At 44.6% G+C, this 21709-nt stretch overlaps 1 protein-coding gene across 3 annotated transcripts; it reads right to left on the bottom strand.

Annotated features, from left to right (window-relative positions):
• Window positions 1-1828: 1828 nt before the first annotated feature.
• ZBTB18 (zinc finger and BTB domain containing 18) lies at window positions 1829-9325 on the bottom strand. Of its 3 annotated transcripts, none has more exons than XM_063390949.1 (3): window positions 9199-9318; window positions 7786-7869; window positions 1829-5671 (listed from the first exon to the last, which is right to left on the bottom strand). In XM_063390949.1, exons 2-3 carry the CDS (start codon window positions 7796-7798, stop codon window positions 4089-4091), a joined length of 1596 nt encoding a protein of 531 aa, XP_063247019.1. In that variant the 5' UTR covers window positions 7799-7869; window positions 9199-9318; the 3' UTR covers window positions 1829-4088. The 3 variants fall into 3 exon arrangements, with proteins under 3 accessions (XP_063247019.1, XP_063247018.1, XP_063247020.1); XM_063390948.1 differs by lacking the exon at window positions 9199-9318 and adding an exon at window positions 8685-9103; XM_063390950.1 differs by lacking the exon at window positions 7786-7869 and having other exon boundaries at window positions 9199-9325.
• Between the last annotated feature and the right edge of the window lie 12384 nt (window positions 9326-21709).

The raw sequence follows: 21709 nt of genomic DNA, 5'->3' as shown, positions 1-21709 counted from the left end.
GAAAAACAATGAGGAGCCCTTCCCTTCCTTGACCAGAAAGTTTTGTTTTAAACTCCTACCAAGTTTTTCAAATTGCACTTAATACATACAGATCTCAGTAAGTCGATGGTCTGTAGAATGCTGTTATGTCTGGTTCAAAAGTCTCTGTCCCACCAAACCCCTAAGCTTCAGTTCAGAGAAAACACTCGTAACTAAAAGAATATTAAGCTGTTATAGGCAGTGATTTTAAAAAAACCAGCCAAATTATATATTTAGTATTTTCCCTGTGAGTCAGTGTTGAAGTACTCACAGTTAGAAAGCGATGACTATACTGGTCAGGGAAAGTGATCTGAACCCGTGAAGTTTAGAGCGCAGCTTCCACTCCCGCGCCTCGCCTTCAACCATCATGGCAACACGAACGGTGAGGATTTTGTTACCACAATGTCCTCAAGCCAAATAAAGTGCTTATTCATGCTTCATTATCTAGGGACTGTATTTAAAAAAAAAAAGAAGAAAGACGAAAAATGCTACAGCTATTTAGGTAAGTCAGTACATTAAATGTTGTGGAGAGGAGCAACACACAGGGGTATGTTTCATCTTTTCATTGAAGAAACACTTTGACAGCCACAAGTGTGTGCTGCACACGTACAAACCATCTCCAGGTAAACCACAAAGTATAAAGAATATTTTCAATTATCTTGTCACCAACAGCTAAGTTGTTCTCCATTCCCTTCTGAACAAGGACTTCTTCTAAGTCTAGTTTTATTTGGGAATCTACAATCCCTGAAAATCTTAATGTTGGAGAACAAATGGTGAATCTGCCTGGAGCCACAGCCAAAGCTCATCAGCTGCACAGATTTCAGCACTGCAATATTAGCCGTCTTTCAGTCTTGACGACACTTAATACACATAATATTCTACCATACGAAAGCCTACCGAAAAGGTCTGCTGCTAGAAAACAGAGAATTCTACGCGACCGGACCGGAGATGCTAACATTGACAGAAGGAAATTTTTTCAAAATATCTCCAATAACACAAAAACCCCACACCGCAAGTGTGTGATGATTGAAATTTGTTATAAAGAATAAAACAGTGAAAACGATCATTTTGGCTACATACAAATCACCACCGATGTAGGAAGATAAGCAGAAAAGCTTAGGCACCGAGATTCACTTGGGCACTGCACAACCTCAGTTGTACCTAGGCAGATGATAAGTGTAATGAAATGTTTAAATTAAGGTATTTTCCCCCCCATCAAATTGGCCCTGCTGTCTCTGTTCCAGCCTTCTAATTTAGCTCTGCTTTCGTATTCCCATTGGGCTCCACAGTGCTGGTCTCGTTCCTAGGATAGAGCAGCCTCAAACAAGAATTCTGGGTATATCCTGCAACAAGCATCTAAACCAGGTCTTTTTCAAAGGCTTAGCTAAGCTTATTTTTTTTTATTTTAGAGAAACATTTAATCTGTAAGAGAAATACCCAAAAGATTTAGAATTATTTCACTTTTCCTCTGTAGTCCAGACAGCTTTGATGTGCTACCAGTAGTTTGGACATTTTGACTGCCTACTGTAACACTGACAGGCAGCCAGTACCCGGCCAATGCTTCAGATTAAGTTGTTGCCTTCTGCTCTACTGTTCTCATAGAGACTGATCTATCAAGAGAGTGAGCCCAAGAGAGCTCCTTGGAGTGCCTAAGCCTACAAAGGGAATTGTGTGCCTGCACGGACATTTGCACGGCAGCAAAATTTCTGGAATTCAATAGATTGCTTCTGCAAAAGCCTTTGGGGAAATAAAAAATAATAATTATTAAAAAATACCTCTACAGAATGATCGAGAGCTACACACAGAGAAATGCTTTCAAAACACAAGCATTTAATTTTTTTAAATGTTAAGTGAGATGTAAATATGTATGGTAGCAACAAAGTGCCCAAAAGCATACTGAAAACATATTCCATACACAGTTAGCAATAGAAGTCTGTACAAAAGTAATAAAGTTACACAATATAAAAAATACTCCATAACTATAATTTAAAAGAGGGAAAAAAGACAAGGGAATTGATTTCTCAGTTCATATAATTTATTGCAGTTAGCACACAGTTTAAAAATTCACCAACACACCAATAGTACAAAACTAAACAGCATTATAAGTTATTCCCTCCTCAGGAAAATAAAACATACTATGATTGTCAAAGCTAGATGTCAGTCTAAGTTTTAGAACAAAAGAAGAATGTGAAACTAAGGAAAGGATAAAAGCAATCACTCACGAGGACCACAAAAAAATCCAAGAGAAAGTCCATTTTCCTCAGACACTGATTGTCTTTTCTAACTTAAGAAAAGAATGTAGTTTTAAACCTAGAAACTATTCAAGTAACTAAAGATAACGCTCCAAGGCCATTTTCACAGCTTTTTTTTTTTGTTTTAAATGCCATTACAGCCAAATTAACACACATTTGACCAAATATTTCCAAAACAGTCCAGCAATACACAATGGAGTTTTCCATTCAGTATCTTAAGCACAAAAATAGGCTATGTTTACAGTAGTTAAGGCGATCAAATTTTAAACAAAAGCAGAGAAAAAAAAAAAAAAGAAAAAAAAAAGGAAAAAACAGCAAACGTTTTCCATGCTACTCCCATAGACCTTATTTGTAAGTGCAAGACAGGAAAACAAACACTGTGCAAAATGCTTTTGACCTGCGTGTTGGTCATTAAAACCACACGTCAGGCTGCAGTCTCTGCTGCTTGGATACGCATAGTCCTTCCCCGGCCCCCCCGGCCCCCCCTGTCACTCAGGCCTGCCCAGGCCTTTCAGCCCGGGGCTTTTTTTGCTTTTTTTTTTCAGTCCACAGCCTCTTTTCAACGGGGGAAAAAAAAAAAAAAAGAACGACCTATTGTGGTGGAGTGGTGCAGCAGGAATCCTACAAACGCTCATCTGGGGAAATGGACGCACCTCAGTTGGAGCTGGCGTGGGGTCTGTGCAATTAGAAGGGGTCTGGGGTTAGTAAATGCACACCGCACATGCAAATCTCGAAGCCTGGTTGTAAACATTCAATTTTTTTTCTCCTTGTTAACGTAGCTAAATCGGCAACTCGTAGCTTAAGTTCTTCTCAACTTAAAGACAGTGGGAAAGTAAATTTAAATTAGATAAAATAAAAACAGTGCATTTCTCATCTTCATAACACTGGCATTTTCAACGGTGTCAGGTTTTTTTCCTAAGGAAATTAAATAATTTTCAACTCACTCGTTAAAGTTATACAATGCAAACAAAGACAAAAATATACTGAAAATCATGCATTTCTGTAGCGTTAATATTTACTTTTCAAGACTCAACTAAGAGCATCAACACAACCTGCCAAGTTCTTTGATACCTCCCCCCGGCCCATGTAATCAATTACAGTATACAATAACAGTAATTCACATTTTTAAACACACAGTTCATCACTGCTGAAGCTGCAATATCCTTTTTCATCCCAAGCAAACCTTCACGTAAGACAGAGTCCCAGTGATCCCAGTGTACTCTCAGGGTTTTTGTTTTATGTTTTTGTGTTGGTTTTTTTGTGGGGTTTTTTTTTCCAGTGGGAACTGTCAGAAATCCAGAAGTTGCCATAATAAGTTTTAAGTCAACCGCTTGTTTAAAAATAGATAATCCAGCATTTCAGAAATTTTCCATTTGGGTCTAAAAGCATTCAGGTTTCCAACAGCTAGAAAGGACTCATGCAATTACAGAAATGTAAAGGAACTGATAAAATTGGGAGAGGATTTCTACATTCAGATTTTAAGAGGGAAAAAGATCAAGAGTTTAAAAGAACGCAGTGTTTTGGGGAGAATAAAGCCACATCCAATTTTTTTTTTGAATTGGAGATTCCTTAGAAGTAAAGTATCCGCTGGCTTCTATTCCGAAAAGGGGGAAAAATACGCTCCGCAATTAGTTACTTTGTCGGATTACCTCTACAGTTCGTTTTTATTGGAGTGCTAAATTAGTGAAATATTCATGCTGCCTTAAAGTGCAAAAACAAGCTAATAGCCAAACTTTCAGTTCAAGGAAACAAGATTGCTTTTAGACTGTACCACAACTATATAGATTTATATATATATTATTTATATATATAAAAATTTTATTTCCAAAGTTCTTGTGAGCTATCTTCTAAGGTCCAGTCTCTGACAGTAGGTAAGCTCAGTGCTTCGCTTTTGACAGACAATGAGTTCACCAACTCACAGTGAAACTTCCGAATGTGTCTGTAAAGGTCTCCGGACTGTGTGAACCTGCGTTCACACCACTTACAAGCGTGAGGCTTCTCCCGCGTGTGAACCACTGCGTGGCGGCTCAGGTTGTGGGAGTACTGGAAGCTCTTCCCACACTGGGTGCAAGTGTAGGGCTTTTCACCTGAATGAGTCCTCTCATGACGTTTCAAGGTGTACATGCAAGAAAAAGTCTTACCACACAACGAGCAGGTTGGGACATTGACATCGGTAGCAGGCTTGCTGCGGATCCCGTCCTGCTCTCGAAAGTGCGTGCTTAAATGAATTTGCAGGATGTGGGGGCTAGGAAAGACCTTGTTGCAGAGAGGACACATGAAAATTTGGCCAGCGGGGCTAAGTATGTTTGACACGTAAGGGAGCAAGCTGCTGTCCATGTTTCCTTCCACCTGGACTCTCTCATTCTCTGGAGTTATCATTTCATCATCGCTTGCCTTGTCCTCTCTATCTAGCTCCCTCAAGACAGAATCTTCCCTCATCGGAGCCAGGTGGGCCGGCTCGTACTGTACCCTGTTATTAGTGCTCACACTTTCTTTCACAGTGCTATGTTCCATATCATAGTCATTAGTGCCAACATCACTCTCATCACAGGAAGCCTCTTTCTCCACCTTCACCTGAACCAGGCTGTTTCTAAGCATGTCCTGCGAAGAGAAATAAGAACTGTTCAAATTTTCAACTCCTGAAAGGCTGGACTTGACAGACAGGTCCAGCACGCAGTCAACATCTGCTGAATCCCTCACGGAGGTGACAGACCTCTGGGACAAAGACTCTGTTGAGCTGCAGGGGCTGGCTACTGTTTTTCCAGCTGCTGCTGTGTGCGTCTCTGCCTCTCCGCCAGTCTGGGGAATGCCTGCTGAGTCTGAGGGCAATCTCATCCACATGTTCCCAGGCTCGGCCGCCAAGTCCCTTTTGCTAGGCAGGATGTTCAATTTTTCATCTTCTCCGTCGTCTTCATCGCTGGGCAAGTCTCCTGGCATGTGGCTGCTGCCGTCGGAGAGGCTCTCCACTTTGTCTGAACAACTTGAGGCGTCTTCCTCCTTTTTTGTACTGTCTGCCTCCGTGGTTGCTTTCTCTTTCAGCTTCTTTTTGCAGACTTTGACAATGTCATACATGTGGAGATAACTGGCAGCTGCTAGCACGTCTTCAATGGGCAAGTCTTTGAACTGGAGCTTTCCTTCGTACATGAATTCAAGCAGGAGAGCGAAAGCTGGGGCTGTAACAATGTCGCTGTTCAGATGAACAATGTCCCTTTTGTCCAGCTGGTCCTTGTAAAAGAGGTGGAAATACATGCTGCATGAAGCCAGTACAGCTCTGTGCGCTCGGAACTGGGCATCTCCTACCAGAACAGTGCAATCACAAAGAAAACCCTGATGTCTCTGCTCACTCAGACACTGTAGCAAATGTCTACTGTGGTCAGGAAACTCCATACTGTCTTCATAACCTATAAGCAACAAAATTTTTAAAAATTAAATGTAGGTCAGAATCACAGAACTTATAAATCCAAGTAATTCCACACTAAAACCCTGGTATTTATATTGCTGGAATTCTGGTACTGACACCACGCAAACATTATTTAACACAAATATACAGTGACAACTCTTTCCTCGGCTGACCACCACAGTTATGATTTCCTTTCTGTGGTAAATAAGCTGGTCTAGTGAGCGCATAGGCACACCTGAATTTTTTTTTTTTAAGTATCACTGCTGTTTGTAAAATCTGTTCAACAGTTTGGGTTTTTTTTTTTTTTTAGAGAACTTCCTCCAGATTGAGTCCCTAGGAGAGCAGAACCCCTCCACGTTCCCCCCCTCCCCCCTCAATTTTTTTTTTTTAAATACTAAGTTTGAGAGATCACAGAAGCGGCAGAAAAAAATATACCAGATCATCTCCCTTCTTTTAAAAGTCAAATTGTAGTAAGGGCAGAGGTTCTCACATGAAGAAATGTTAATATACCCAAATCTGACGGTCTAACATTCATAAACTACAAAAATTATTTACATGTGTCAATTTATATCAACAGCAAAAATGGACATTTTTACAAATTTAGTTCATGTGGCTTTCTTTTTGTAGTAAGTAGAGAGTTTTTTTAAGGTTTTAAACCTTTTCTGTACCGTACAATAGAACATGAACATTTTTTGCCAACATGCAGAATATACAAAAGAAAGCTAACAACCAAAACGCCAACAAGCACCACTTCCCCAGTGCAGAAGGACAGAAATTTCCCTCCCCTCCCACACCAGGCAGAGTTTGCAGTACTAAGCTTAAAAAAAAAAAAAAAAAAGTCATTCAACCATTCAACGTGAGCATGTGTCCACGTTTAAAAAGAGTATCCCAAGTGCTGTTCTTACCCAAGTGTTTATTTGCCTTCCTTGATGATAAAAACAAATTAAACTTAAAAAAAGAAGTAAAGAAGTAAAAAAAAACAAATGGAAAGTAAAATCTCTTAAAAACCTATGTTAATTTATTCTTCTGTGATTGATAGCAATGGTTTCCCAAACCATCCAAGCAGATCGTGACTCTCCAGGCTGGCAGATATTACTGAAAAACCCTCATCCCTCGCAAACCAAGATGCACTAAAACTTACAACACAACCCCTACTATATTCCGTAAAATACCATTGCTAGAGTAAAGCATGAAGATTTACAATACAATCACTTTAAGTGCCCCACAGCCAACATCAATCCTAATCCTTAAGAGGGCTAAAAATAAAGATTGGAGGGCAGCTCACAAGGTAGCTGTGATCAAATTAGGAGGCTGAAAGGACAGAGAGGGACGAAGAAGGAAGCTTATAAACATCTGATCCAGCTGACTGTGGCCATATGGCAGCTGCTGCCCAGATAAAGAGATTAAGAATAGAGGAGTGCGATTACAGCTGTCTGGCCAATTCAGGCAGCTCAAATCTACAAGTTCTAAATTAGTCGCAAATACAAAAACTCCTTCAAATAATTATTGTTGCACTAAATAAAAGATTTCAAATGCTACATGCAAGGAAGAAAAGAGGAAACCAGTCAAGCCATTCTCCCGGGTACAAAAGTTTTTAAACACATAACTGATTTCTATCTTTCAGAAGCACTACAGCTGTATGCTACTACATTTCTGAGCTGCTGGATATTTAACCATGTAACGAAAGACTTCCCCACAAACACATTTTAGCCAGGAAGGTCCTTTTGTAAAAACGCACACTCTTGTATATTTCACTAAAACCCCTGTAAAGTAATTAAAAAGATGCAAGACAAGAACATAAAGCAAAACGCTCTTTAGGCTCGCCACTAAATCCACTGCAGTTTTGGTCTCAGAAATTAAGGATGAACTTGCTCTTCCAAACCAAGACATTTCCACAATATGCATTAAAGTTAATGCTAACAATGTGCCCAAGAACTGATACTCTCCAACTGTAGCCCAAGCCTTTTGACTAACTCCACTTATCTATTTAATACTCAATTTCATATATTACCTCTAAACTTGGTTAGAAAAGTAATGTGATTTTTTTTTTCTAAAATTCAATAAACAACACACCAAAACAGAAATATGCTGTATCTAATCTATTGCTACTCCTACCTTTAGTACACATAAACCTGATTAAGTCCTTTCCTCTGAGTCTTGCTGGCTCCAGGTCTGTTAGATCGGTGGAAAAAAAGCAGACTAGGAGAGACAGATGCAAAGTGGAGATGATGTTAGAGAGGAATGAGATACCTTCTCCACACACAGATCTGCACACACTAACTCCCTGTCTGTGTGTTAGAATAAAAGGCTGAGGGATGGCAGGCTGTCAGCTGCTCTGACATCATGTTCAGATGGAAATGCTACCTCCAGCTGTGCTCCTTTTAATGCCATATGCTACTCCTCTACACTCCTGCCACCAGCTTTTTCTTAGGAGAACTTTTCTCTTCTGTTAGTATAAACAAAATACTTCAAAGTCTCTTTTTTTCAAACTTTCTAACAGGGAGGGAAAAAAAAAAAAAGAAAATCCTAAACATATGGGGCTCTACTGTATGTGCAGCACAGCAACACTTCTGCCTTAACTTGGAGGACTGCTTTATGTGCTGACAGCTTACCCCAGCCACGGGGTTACCCCAGAAAGCCACACCGGCTCGGTTTACTGAGCCCAGGGGTTCATTTAAAAGCAGAGATTAACCGGACCTATTTACCACCTCACAGCTCCCCGCTCCGCCGCCGGTCCTTTCAGTTCCAGCGTTTAAGGCAGCGCAAGTGAACACCGAGCCCCAACTCCGGCTCCTTCCGAGCCGCGGAGCAGCTTCCCCGGCCAGGGAACTACCGCGGGCGCTCGGCTCTGCTCCCACAGCGCTCTTTCCCCGCGGGGGCTGCGGGGGCTGCGGCTGCCCAGCTATTTGACCGCGGCGGCCCCGGGACGCGGCTCCCCGGCCCCGCAGGCTCCGAGCGGCCCCCCCGCCCGAGCGGGAGCCCCGGACCGCGCCGGCCCCCCCGCTGACACTCACGGGTGCACCCAGCGGGGCGGGTCACCTGCCCGCCGCCGGGCGGGGACAGCCCGCCGCCCCCCGGGACGGGACAGGACGGGCGGGGAAGCGGCGGCGGCGCGCAGCAAGTTCCCGGCGGGCCCGGCCCCGCCATCCCCGCCAGGCGGCGGCAACTTTTGGCCGGGGCTGCGTGTGTCCCCCCCGGCCCGACACTCCCGGCCGGGGCCCTGGTCCCGCGGGCAGCGCCGCCCCCGCCCGGGGCCGGGCCGTGGCCGGCCGCGCCGGCAGCCGCCCCGCGGGGAAGGAAGCAGCTGCCCGGCGCGCAGGAAAAGCCGCCCCCGGGTCACGGCGGCAACAAAAGAAAAGTAACCGGGAGCGTCGCCGGGGCGGCCGGTCCCGCCGCCCGGGGAGCGCTGCCCCCGCCCCTCCGCCCACCCCCAGCCGGACCCGCCGCCAACTCCGCCCGCCCCGCGGGGCCGCGGCGGCCCCGGCCCCGGCGCGGCGGGTGTGTGGGGATGGGGGCAGCGGGACTCACACTGCGCGGCGGCCCGAAGTCCCCGCGCTCCCGCCGCCGCCCGCCGGCTCCTCTTCGCTCACTTGCCGCTCCGAGATCGCGCCTCGCCCCCCGCCCGCCCCCCGCGCCCGCTGGCCGCCGCCCCCCCCGGGCTCCCCCCTGCCGGCGGCTGAGGAGCGAGCGGGGCAGCCGGCGGAGCGAAGCGGGCCCCGCGCTCAGCGGCTCCCCATGGCACCGGCGGGGCGCGGGGGCGGGCGGGGGCCGGGGGCGGGCGGGGGCGCGGGGCGCTCGCGCGGCGGCGGCGGCACAGCCGGGCCCGGCTGCGGCAGACAGATGTTCGCCCCCTCCCTCCCCGCTCCCCACTTCGGACTCCGCTCCCTGACTGACAGCGCGGCCCGCCCGCGCCGCCGCCGCCGCCAACCGCCGCGGCGCCCCGCCGCTGACTGACGGGCCGCGGCCGCCGCCGATTGGAGGAGGCCGGCCCGGGAAGGCCGGCGGCGCCGCCAATCGCGGAGCGCGGACGGGCAGAGGGGGCGTGACCCGGCGGGGGAGCCGAGGCGGAAGGGGGCGGGGCCGCGCGGGGCCCGGGGCGGGGCGAGCGGCGCGGGGCGGGGCGGGCGGCGCGGGGCGGTGGCGGCGGCGCGGTGCATGGCGGGACGGCGGCAGGTGCGGAGCGGCCCGGGCGGGAGCGGCGAGAGCTGCGCCGGGATGCGCCCGTGCCCGGCGGTGCGCCCCTGCCCGGGGGTGTGCTCCTCCTGGTGTGCTCCAGCCCGGGGGTGCGCCCGTGTCCAGGGGTGCGCCCCTGCCCGGCGGTGTGCCCCTGCCCGGCGGTGCGCCCCTGCCCGGCGGTGCGCCCCTGCCCGGCGGTGTGCCCCTGCCCGGCGGTGTGCCCCTGCCCGGGGGTGTGCTCCGGCCCGGCGGTGTGCTCCGGCCGCCCCCTCCAGCCGCCTGGGCGCTGCTGGGCTGCCGAGGGGCCGGGCGGTGTGGGGAGCGTACCATAAAGTGCTGAGACCATGCGGTCATTAGGGGCAGGACCATTATTAGTTGTGGATGTTCTGAATGGTTCTGTGTGTGCTGGGTGAGTGTATATGTACAGGGCATGTTGCAGGGTTATCTCAAGATCCAAGAGGCATCATCTGCCCCTAGTTAGAAACACACAGTCGACTAAGATAAGAAAACCTTTTGCTAAAATTCACCAGGGGATCCGTATCTGAGAGAAACTCAAGTTGCTGACGCTTGGTAACTTTGCAGAAGTTGGATGCAGGAACATCTGGATTAGCATAAACCACAAGGATGCTAATGGATGCTCCTGCGAGATGTACAAGAATAGAGTAGCTTTGCCCTGCCACATTTATGATTGGATAATTAAGCACCAGTGGGTAATTAGGTGAATCACATTATACCATTGTGTAAAACTCCTTAAGCAAAATCCCAGGGGCGTGCCCAGTTTGGCTGGGGCACTTTAGATGCTAGAATAAATATTTATGTCTGTAGTTCTGTGGTTTGTGTCCTAGCCTCTCTCCTTGATTGGCACCAGGCAGCTGTGGATTCATAACAAGAGTGCAAGTGCTCTGGCTCCTCTCTCCGAGGAAGTGCTCTGCCCTGAGCTTGCTCCTCGGGCGCTGAAGCGCCGCGGGTGATTTCGGTGCCTCCCGCCGTGGCGGGCGGGTGGTGAGGAGCGCTGGCAGCAGGCTGGCATCGCTGGGCTGTGCGCGCTCCCGCTGTGCGCGCTCCCGGGGGGCCCGAGGGGAGCGAGCCCTCCAGACCTCAGCACGGCTCACGGGCAGATTGAGGTCAGCGGCTTTGGAGAATGCCACGGCTTAATGGCGGGTTAGGATAGGGCAGGGGAGGCCAGGGTTGAAGGGCTGAGGTCTTCCTTAGCTAAGGGCTAATCCAAGGAGATTTGGTGTTTCCCCATCTCGCCTTCAGTTACAGGTAAAGAGGCAATGTGGGGAGGTATTTTAAACAAAACAAGCATCGCCAACAGAGACTTGGAGCTTAAAGAGAAAGAGCTCAGTTATGTATTAATAACCAAAATTGATTGAGTAGCTATGAAAGCTGAAAGCCACGTACTTTGTCTCTTCAGTAATATGAAACTGTTCTAAAGAAACAGCCTGAGTTCTAGCTGTGCCTAATTGCTTTGACAGCACTGCTATGTATATAGCACAGCAGCTAGCATCTAGGTGTCCATATGCTTCAAGCATTACATACATGCATGAAAATATAAAATATATATATGTACAAAAGCAAACATTTTTCACTCCATCCTTTGGTGAACTAATTGCTCACACTAGGTGTGGAATTTTTTAATTTTTAACTTTCAGTCCCTCTTAGATACTGATACAATCCCATCATTAAGAGTTTGGGTATTTTTTCCATTGGCACCCTCTTCCAGCTATATTTCATTATAGCTGGAACTTGATAGGATTTTGTCCTTGTCTTCACGATACAGCAGCTAAGATGCTGACTCTTCATGTTTCCTGGTTGTTTCCTCAGTGCTAATAATCACTTCATCTGAGAAAAATCAGTACGCTATTCCCTGCTGCCTGTCATTTCTTGAACATCTTCCCTATAGCTACTAAACTGCTTTTCCTTTCAATTGCAAAAATAAATGTTGAAAGTACTTTAACAGGAAATACTTGGGAAAATAGTTCTAAAGTTTAGTTTGCTTGGGTTTTTTAATGTTAAATATACAAATAACTTATGCAGTTACATATATTTGAACTGTCAGTGACTGTGCCTGAAATGATTACATTAACTGTGTTGTCCTAGATCTCTTCACTTCATGCTGCCTCTTGCTTCCTCAAGTAAACCATCTCACCAGCTGCTCCGGGTTGGTTAGAGAGACCTCAGCTTGTGAATATTTACTTATACAAGTACAGCTTTACTGAGGGAGGCAATTTAGACATTTTCGTGATACAAAACTCTTTGAAAAATTAGTCTGCTTAATGTGAAAAAAAATCAGGGAATTTATTTGCTAAAGAGGACATTTAGCAAATGGACTTTCTCAGATCCTTACAGACTTTTGCAGGACCTGAAATTTAAAAATAAACATTAAATAAAATTTAATTTAATTACTGTTTGTACATTCTGATAATTTATTATTTCCTCCTCATATACAAGAACTTGCCTCCTTATGTTTTAGGATGTACTGAGAAAAAAATTACTGTCCCTCATCTAGTATTTCCAGTGCTGGCTGCTAATTAAATCAGGTTGTGTTTTCTTTTCCGTTCTGTCATTTGGCTGTGTGACCTCCAGCAAATCACTTTGTCTGTTTTGTGTCACCCTGGGGCTACAGGTTGTTTCTTACTACAGTTGTATTTAAGAGAGTGTTCTGCAATTACCATTTATACAGCTGTTATAATAAAACACTTTTTTTTTTTTTTTTTTTACTGTTTCTAAATAGGAGATGGCGAGAAACAGAGAAAGAGTGTAGGTAACACCTTAAGATTAAAATCTTTTTTGGCAGTGAGTAAGACTTTATTGATTTAAACCTGGAACTGTTGACATTTGTCTGGGATTTTTTTTTTAATGTGAAAGGCACTCTAATTTTTTTAAAAGTACTTAGAGAGGTTTAAAGACTTAGCATTATGATAAATGTAGAAACAAGATGATAGAGAGTGAATTAAGGAAAAACCTTCAGAGGGAAAAGTCACGAATACCCAATAGTCCAGTTGATCCTCTATTAGAAAAAATAACATAAGACAGGCATTCCATTGGAAGGGATCGAGAAGCCTTGTTGTAAAGGGACGTAAACATCTGGCAGTACACCTGGTCTCTACACATATTTATAAATCACCTTGGGCATCCCAAGATACTGTAAAGAACACACACGAGAAAATTGAGCTAAGAACATTCATAAGCCAAGGAAAATAAAAATGATCTCAATATAGCATGAAAAGAAATGAGTCTCATCTACTTCACAAGCACAGTTTGGAAAGACATGATGCAATTTTGCACTTCTTGCACCTTTTCACTTGCTGACTCTCATTTATATCCTCCAGGCAACACGGAGGCCTGAAGGCCTTTGGCTCATAACCAATGCTGACGTTGCAGTGTGGAGCTACAGGAGCACCTGCAGCTCGGGTAGAGCCTCCCGGCTTCTGCCTCTGATCTGAGAACGTCGAGGTTTCCTGGCGTCTCTTCTAACACAGTTTGTGTGGTGAATCCCCCAATATTGTTTGTTGCTGCTCAAGGGTCATTAATACGTAGTGAGTTGCTTTGCCTGCTAGCCTTTAAAGTGTTTGTCACGTTTGTTTCTGGAGCTTGGATAGAGCTGTGTGCTCTTGGAAACTCTTCTTGAGGACAGTCCAGCAGAAGCTGACAAGGGTCAAAGGGCCTGTGTGACATTTGGGTCCAGAGCAATAGATTTAGATGCTAACACAACACAGTTATACAATGGAATCAGATGAAAATCTGGTCCTTATTACTTTCTTATATCTACTGTAACAGTTTTTCACATTCTCTTCAAATTGTAGAGTAGTGCTGTGCTAATTACTGTACATTCCGTTTATTTTGTTTTCCATGGCAAAAAGGAAATTGACAATGGAAACCGCTCGTCTTCCACCAAATATCCCAGGTTTATTCCTACAGGTTATTTCAAACTGTATACTGTCACCCATATGCATTGCTACTGTTTTCATTGATGGGACAATGGAAAGTGGGTACCCTCTTGGTAAATTAAAACTCTCCTGAAAAGTTTTGATGAATAGGACTGGAGGTAAAGCAGAAAAAATATCTACAGTCTTAGGTATCCCAGAGAAGTGAAAATTAGGATTTACGATCATGGCACTCTTGTTTTGTTTTTATTGTAGTGTGATTTAATTGATAGCAGTCTGGTTTTCAGAAAAATTAAAAAGTAGTTTTTGAATCTGCCATCACACTTGAGGTTCAGCTGATGTCACCATGGAACAGAGTTTTCTCTCTGGGGAACCAGAGCTGAGGAAGTGCCAAGATAATATAATACAGCCTTTGCATGAATTGGCTAAATGTGCATGTTATTGTGCCAGAGGCTGACTGGATCAGTAATTCTTATCTGCCCTAACTATGCTGGATAAGGATCAGGATGTACTCATCTAAGAGCTTTTCTTACCATGTGGGCCAAAACCTCCTCTCTCATCTCAAATGCTCTCACATGTAGGAGAAGGAGTGCCCTGCGCTGAGGTTTATCACCAAGGTGGCTTCTAACATTCACACTGCAAGCTGAGGACAGACACCACTGATAAACTTTCTTTATGTCCAGATGTCCTTTTCTGGAGCATAGATTTGTTTAATTTTAAGCTACAGCTTCTGCTTCATGTGGGGATTATTAATGAGGGCAAGGATTTCTTAATGGTGTCCCAAAACAATTTCAAACTCTGCATAAAAATTCAATCGTAAAAGATGAAATTGGTCTTGTGGGTGGAGATGTGAACTGCAATTGAGTTGGATTTGTTTGTTGACTGTTAGTGATATGCACACCATCACTGGAAGCAGAACTGAAATATTTTCTCTCTAAAAACCTCTTATTTTGGATACAAAAGCTTCAGATTTCCAACCTAGGAACACCTGGCTGCTGTAGTCCAGTCTCCCACAGCCTCAGCCAACCACAAACAGATGCTTAGTTCAAAACAAAACTACAGCAGGAGCCGCTGCATGCTCACAAGAACATGTAGGTGTTATCCCAAAGATACATAACAAACACAAAACCTCAAGCTGAAAGAGAAGAGAGACACAAGTCGTGGTGCCCCGGAAGGAAGAGGATGGGAGTGATGGTTTATTTGTGCTCTGAGCCCCTGCAGTGGCAGAGGTGTGCTGGGTGGGACTGCTCAGAAGGCATCCAGATGTCTTCTTTTCAAAAACCTCCTGTGGTTCCTGCTGAGATCATGTGGGTGCGACTGATTATTGCAGTTGGAGTAATTCTGAGAAAGTTAGAAGGTGTGAAGCCATTTCAGCTAGTGTGGTGGCCCACACCAATTCTGTGGGTCTGCCTTGTTCAGAAGTTAATAATTAAAATGGCACCAAAACCATTGGTTTAATTTTTTTCTCTTTATATGCTGAGTGTAGGTGTATGCTTCTGTGTATATTTGTGGGGTGCCCCTTCTACAAGCACATGCTGTAGAAACAAAAGAAGTAATAGCCACTGTACTATTGTTTCACTATATTTAAGGCAGACCTGAAAAATACAATGTTTAGCCAAAACTCTGTTAAATTTTCTTATGCTTTTTCTGTAATTTCTTTCCTATCATTACAGATTACAAAGACATTTATGCCTAAACAGAAGCTGTCTTCTTCCAATCAGCCTGCTCTTTCTGCTCAGTTCATTCACTAAATCATTTAATCACCCAAGGCCATATGTTACCATCTTGTGTAAAACGGGTGGAAGAGGAAAAAAAAATATGCAAAAATCTCTGCACAAGAGTGGGTGTCAGCATCCAGCATAGCTCCCACTAGGAAGCACAAAATATAAAATGTTATCACCAGAGAATGCGACTATGAAAATAAACCGAGATAGACAAAAGAAAGAGACAAGCCATTGCAAAGGTGAAAAAGACAAGCTTTGAATAACAATTCTGGTTGGAAAAGTTATGGATTAAATGTTGCATGTTAGTCCACGTGCTCTTATTCTCAATATTCTGCCATTAATATAATGCTCTACTGTAATTAACTTGAAAGCACATTAACTCATGCTTACAGTCCCGTTTTTCTCATTGCATGAGTAAGACTCTGTCCCTGCCCTGGTTCCATCTTCTCTTTCTCTCTCTCTCTCTCTTTCTCTCTGTACTGGTGCACATTTTGTCGCAGGTATTTTCGTGTGGAGTCTTGTGCTTTTACGACTTGGATTCAGCTGCTGTTCGTTGTCACGATTCCTTTGCACGGCTTTCTCTCTTGGCACATTTGCTGGGTGACAGACCCTTAGGAAACACATGACTTGGAGCAAGTTGTGGGGTATGTGCTTCTGTTAGGGAATGAGAAGGCTTGAAAGAAATTAGAGGTGGCAAATCTTTTATTTTTAAAGCAAGGGGACTTTCCAGTTTTATGAAATGACCTGTAATCCACCCTTTCTTCATATCTGTGGGAAGCTATTATGTTTTTCCTTGCCTTTGAGCTTGTGACAGTGCTGCAGTTGGAGATGGGAGAGCAGCTGATCAAAAAGCCACTCCACTTGTAAAGGCTCACAGGACAGGGGCATAACACTACAGACTTCAAAAGAAACTCCTTCTCTAAAACTGCACATACCAGTTTATCCTAAGACTATGAAAGCATAAAAGATTATATTTTCATTTCCATGGTTTGCTGGTTTTTATTTGGCAGCTACAATAACAACAGGCTACAGTGAGCCCATAAAACAAAGTGAGAACAGCAGCTCGTTTTTGTGGCAGAATGTAATGGCTATGGCTAAAGGGCTTGCATAATTCATCTTAAACTCTTATGCCTCTATTTATTGACTTTTAAATGAAAATTAAACTCTTAGAGCCATAAGGAGGCTTCTGGTATCTGAAATGGGATTTCGATGATGATATTTTTATCTGACACTACCAGCTGAGAGCTCCCATCAGGAAGCATTTGTTGGGAAGCCCCACGGCTGGGCAGGGCTGGGTCTCCCCTCCCTGGCCTGCTCTTGGTGCAGCACCAAGGCCCTTGGAGACCCAAGGTGGAGGGATTGACAGGCTGTACCTGGGAGCCTGACCAAAGATGTGGCAACCATAAAAATTGTGTTTCCATGATGGGAGGATGGTCACTGAGGCGACTGGCAAGACAGTATTTACCACCTTGACAAAGGGAAAAGGCAAAGAAGAACAGAGGTATGTGATTTCCTCAAAGGCAGCTTATGGTAACATCAGGTATAATGCCTTTCCTAATACACAAGAAGATAAAAGATTCAGCTAACCATGCTGTTAGGGTAGAAAAAGGATTTTGACTTCCCAGAAGTTTTTCAAAGGTTATTTTGTTTGTTTCTCAGATTTTTCTGTGATGTATCATTTCCCCTTCTTCTTTATTCTCCTGAAGATAGAGCAGACTCAGGAAGTGAATTGCTGCTTAGGGAAGTGTCCTGCCTCCAAGCTGACTTACATAGTAGGACATATGGCATAAGTTATATTTGGACAGATGTGAACAAGTAGTCAGTAGATTTGATAAGATTCTTTATTTAAACTAACTTGCACAGTGTCACTGTTCTACCGTCTTTCTCTCCTTCTTCAATCTGATCTTTTGCTGGTTTCAAGAATTTTAAATATACATTACAGCCAACTAGTCTGTAAAGCTTTAAATGCTTTTAAGAGCATTCAGTCATGACAATAATGTCGGATTTTCTCCCCACTGTGACTGGCAAATATCTGCTTTTGATGATAAAGCAGGCACAGATGATACATTGTATAAGCTGCAAACTCCAAGTGATTAATCAGACTGCCAAACTCAATGCAAATGATTCTCGTTGAATTGTTTAATTTGGCCACTAATGCTCCTCTTTCACTGGTGTGGAGTTGAGGCACAAAGTAGTTCTGTACCTCCCAAGGGTAATATAGAAATAAAATCTAAAAAAAATAGGATTGAATGAATTTCAAGAGCTCATGTAGTTCATCTCCCTGCCTGGATCGCTGTCAGGATCATCCATATCTGGGATGTTTCTGGTGAATGCTAGTCCATCCTGTTTTTGGAAATCTCCAGTGAAGGAGACCCCACCATCCAATCAGCCAATTGTTCCCACTTCTTGTTCCTTTCCAGAGATAATATTTTTTCTGGTGTATCCTTGCAAGTATTGTTCTAAGAAGCTTCTTACTTCCGTCCAACCCAGAGTGATCATGCAGAAGAGTTTATTTCCTTTGCACACTAATAGTTCGTGTGCTGGAGGCCAGCCATCATACCTTGTCCAGCCTTGTCTTCCTTAGGTTAAACAGCGCTACATGTTCCTTGTAGGTCATGTTTCTCACATTGTATTTAGTATTTTTCAGCTTCTAGTTGATCCACATCCTTCATGGCCATGCCTTAGCTATGGATCCTGCATTTATACAATTTATTATTCCTTCCAAAGCAGAACGTTTTACTTTCACCCTAATTGCCATGCACTCAGCTCTTTTTGTCCATTTTCCAGTTTGCCAAGACCATTTTGAACGCTTCTTTCCTCCAGTGTGCTTACAGCTCATTCCAGCATGGTTCCTCTGCAAATTTAAGAGTTGTATTTTTAAGCTGTTTATCTGTATCATTAATGAAAGAAAATGAGTTGTATCAAATCTAGGTCAGCTATCTAGAGAACCGGACTCAATATGGCCCTTCAGTTTGGCAGTGAATTTTTGGTAATGATCTGTTGTGCGTGGCTTTTCAGCCACTCTTGTCACCACTGATTAGTTCTGGCTTGAGCATGTTCCCTGGTTGGGTGGCAAGCACACCAAGCAGGGCGAGGCAAACAGCCTGGCTGAAGGCAAGACACAGTGCAGATTACCTCCCCTTCCTTTCAAGACCTGCTAACCACTTTCAGAGAGGAACTGTTTTGTTCAACATGCCTCATTCAGGATTAATCAGTGTGAACTGACGCTCATCTCCTCGTTGTCTTCTAGGTGGTTTTTAATATGTTTAATTATTAAGTTTAATTGGCCCATAATTCTCTTTTCATCCTATTTTAAGGAAAAAATACCCTATTTGTCCTCCATAAGTTGTCAAAAATGGCTCCTACTGATCAGAATATTATTTCATCCAGCCCTTTGCCATCAAGAGGATGAAGGATAAGTACAGTAAAAACAAGGAAATTATGAGCACCTTATCAATCAATGGCTTAATAGAAACTCTTTGTGGTGCAAAGGAAGGGTTGCAGTGCAGCCTTTTATCCCAGCACATCACTTTCTCATCAGCCTGAGCAGAGCCCACTCCCTCACGTTAGCTCTTAAACCTCAGCTCTGCAAAATTAAACTTTCCTAGCGTGTTATAACTCTCAAAAGATAGCGTGGGTGGGTGAAAAATGCATTCCTCAAGGCTTGAAAATAGATGTAAGTGGATATTTGGCATAAAGCTAGCAAAAAGAAAAGCCATGGAAATGCATTAATTGCTACAAAACTGGGGTTTAACTGCCAGTGGTGGTTCAGCCCACGGCTCGATAACTTGACCTAATGCTCACCTTTTGGGTACAGACATGTGCTGCATAAGCATATGTGCCATTTTAATTTCCAACCCCACTTTTTAATGGTTAAAAGCTAATTAAAACATACAGTGGCATTTTGAATCAATATAGCGTATGGACTGCTGCAAATTCTCTCATCAGGCGTGTTGCCCTCAGGAAGCAACATTAACTTCAACAGCAAAATAAGGCTGTGAGCTCATTAATCATCACGCTCACAGACAGTCTGGGAGGCAGTGGCAGCAGCTCTGCATCTTTCTGGTGGTGAGGATGGGATACAATGGTTAGACATGTGAAGTGTTGCACAAACATTAACTATTGCAGCCAACTGTCTTTGAAATTGGCATTTATCCCCTCAGCTCTCCAGATTAAAAAGCAAATGGGAAATGGGACCAGGTGGATTATTTTTTCAGGCAGTGAATAAGAGTCAGGCTGCTATAAGAACTCAGCAACCTGGTGTCCTTACTCTGAAGACCTCTTATTCCCCTGCAACAAAAAAGAAAACCCCAAAACAACATGCCCCTCCCCAGCTGCCTGGGAATATATGGGTAAGAAAAAAATGTAAGATCAAGAAAGGGAAGTGGAAAGATAGCTGAGAAGAAAGAAAAGGAAAATGGGAGTCAGAGGCAAACCTAAGATTAGACGAAATTAGGCAGTAAAGGGGAGAAAATTGGTTTATGTGTATAAATGTAGTCTTCAGTGCCTGTGAGAAGCTTTGAGATAACCTTCAGAGCTCTCTGCTTTGGTACGAGATACTGAAACTGAAAACACGTGCCCTTACAGCCCCTGTGCCCCTGCTCTGCAGTCACATCAGCACTGGTGAATGAGATAGGGCTCTCAAGAACAGAGCAGAAAAGGGTTCTCACAGACTACTCTGTCCTAATCTTGCTGGTCAATTTAGCAGATGCCCTCTGAAGCCAAGGTTCGCAGACTCTTTTGTGCTAAACCTTCTAGGCTGTGGCAGTTTTATCCTTACTGCAACCATTTTTGTGTGGAGTCTAATGAGCAACTTCAGAGACATACAGGTAACACTGGAAATGTGACCCTGCAAATGACTTGTACCTGCTTCTCCTGGGATACACTGAAGACCAGGAGAACCTGAATGTTGGCTCTTAGCTTTGTGTACGATTGAGTCAACGAGTTCTAGCACAGACTCTTTTTACTGGGACTTTGTGCTTAGAAGCATTCAAATTTGTCTTTCCATCAAGTCTTTTTTAAGCTTTAGGGCTTTTTGCTGGGTGTGTAAAAGACATTAGACCCCTCCTGAGTCAATATGAATTGAGTGTGGACAGTCAAACTGGGGACATAGCACTGCTCTTCATTTTCCTCCTGCACTCTCTTCCTGCAGTCCAACAGACCCCTCTCCTGCCCTGCTGAGGAGGAGGAGAGCACTTTGTGCTGGCTCTCGCTGTGTGAGCTGGCCCCTGTAACTTCTTCTGGGGGCACGGTGGTGTGATTGGGGACCCATCTTCATAAAATCTGGAGACAGCATGCAGAAACATTAGTGATTGACGAGGACTGAAAAAGTGCCAGGGAAGAGAGAAGCTTCCAAATAAAGCGAAGTGCTAAAGGAGTGCAGGCTGCACATGTCTGACACTGCTGCTGCCTCCCGGGGCAGGGGCGTTCCCTCTGGTCACGCAGGAGGAGATATCTGCACAGTCCACAGCACAGTGCAGCTTCTACTCACCAGCTGCTGGCACCACGTCCCCCGAGTGCTCCTTCATCTGTGCCCCGCATCGATCCATCGCCCCCACTTCCCCGCACACTGGAGCTTATTTTTGTGCCAGGCAGCAAGCTTCATACCTCCTACTTTCACCTCTGGAGCCAGAGAGCTTGTAAGAGCCCCTGAGAGGTTTCTACTTTTCGAGGTGCTAGGGCCTCACTTCTGTGGTCCTTTTTCTTTTTAAGCAATTTTTGATCAGACGATGGAAGAAAGATCCCGGGGAGAGGTAGGTGTGGAGCCAGGAAAGGGGGATGCCTGTAGGAGCTGGCAGGGTGGATCAAAGGCACCTTTCCTCAGACTGTTTCAACAAGTTATTGGCTGATGTTGGGGGGTCGGATATGGCCCGAGGGCAGCTGCTCAAAGAGGTCTGTCCTGCCACGGGGAGGCTTCAATATTAACTCTAAATTAAATTGAGCCTGTGTTCACAGGACCATCCAGGCAGGAGAAGAAAATAAGATACTGTAACATAAGAGGGCACAGGAGAAGGATTTTGCTCTGTAATGGCAAATTACCCACTCAAAAATAACATTAAAAAGGGAGGAAAAAATTAACGAATAAAGTCTGCACATTATTTTAAATCACAGAAGTGTCAAAAATGGTAATGCCTATATCAAGGCTGCCCTAATGTAGCTTTAATTTGCATGCCATTGGCATTGATTTGATGTGAATATTTACTCTCCTATTCAATTAAGAAAATCCATAACTGCCACCATATTTTAATG

Source organism: Prinia subflava, chromosome 2 (assembly GCF_021018805.1).
Source record: "Prinia subflava isolate CZ2003 ecotype Zambia chromosome 2, Cam_Psub_1.2, whole genome shotgun sequence".
NCBI classification, from domain to species: Eukaryota; Metazoa; Chordata; class Aves; order Passeriformes; family Cisticolidae; genus Prinia; species Prinia subflava.
Note: the sequence above shows the minus strand (reverse complement) of the source record. Positions and strands in the feature narration are given on the sequence as shown.

What these genes read in the sequence shown, in the direction of transcription:
- ZBTB18 (XM_063390948.1), bottom strand. Translation starts at nt 8,817, where the DNA reads ATGGCGGGGCCGGGCCCGCCGGGAACTTGCTGCGCGCCGCCGCCGCTT. An exon ending in CCGCCCCGCTGGGTGCACCC is followed by an intron (nt 7,870 to 8,684) that starts GTGAGTGTCAGC and finishes TGTCTCTCCTAG; the next exon opens with TCTGCTTTTTTTCCACCGAT. An exon ending in CAGGTTTATGTGTACTAAAG is followed by an intron (nt 5,672 to 7,785) that starts GTAGGAGTAGCA and finishes TGTTGCTTATAG; the next exon opens with GTTATGAAGACAGTATGGAG.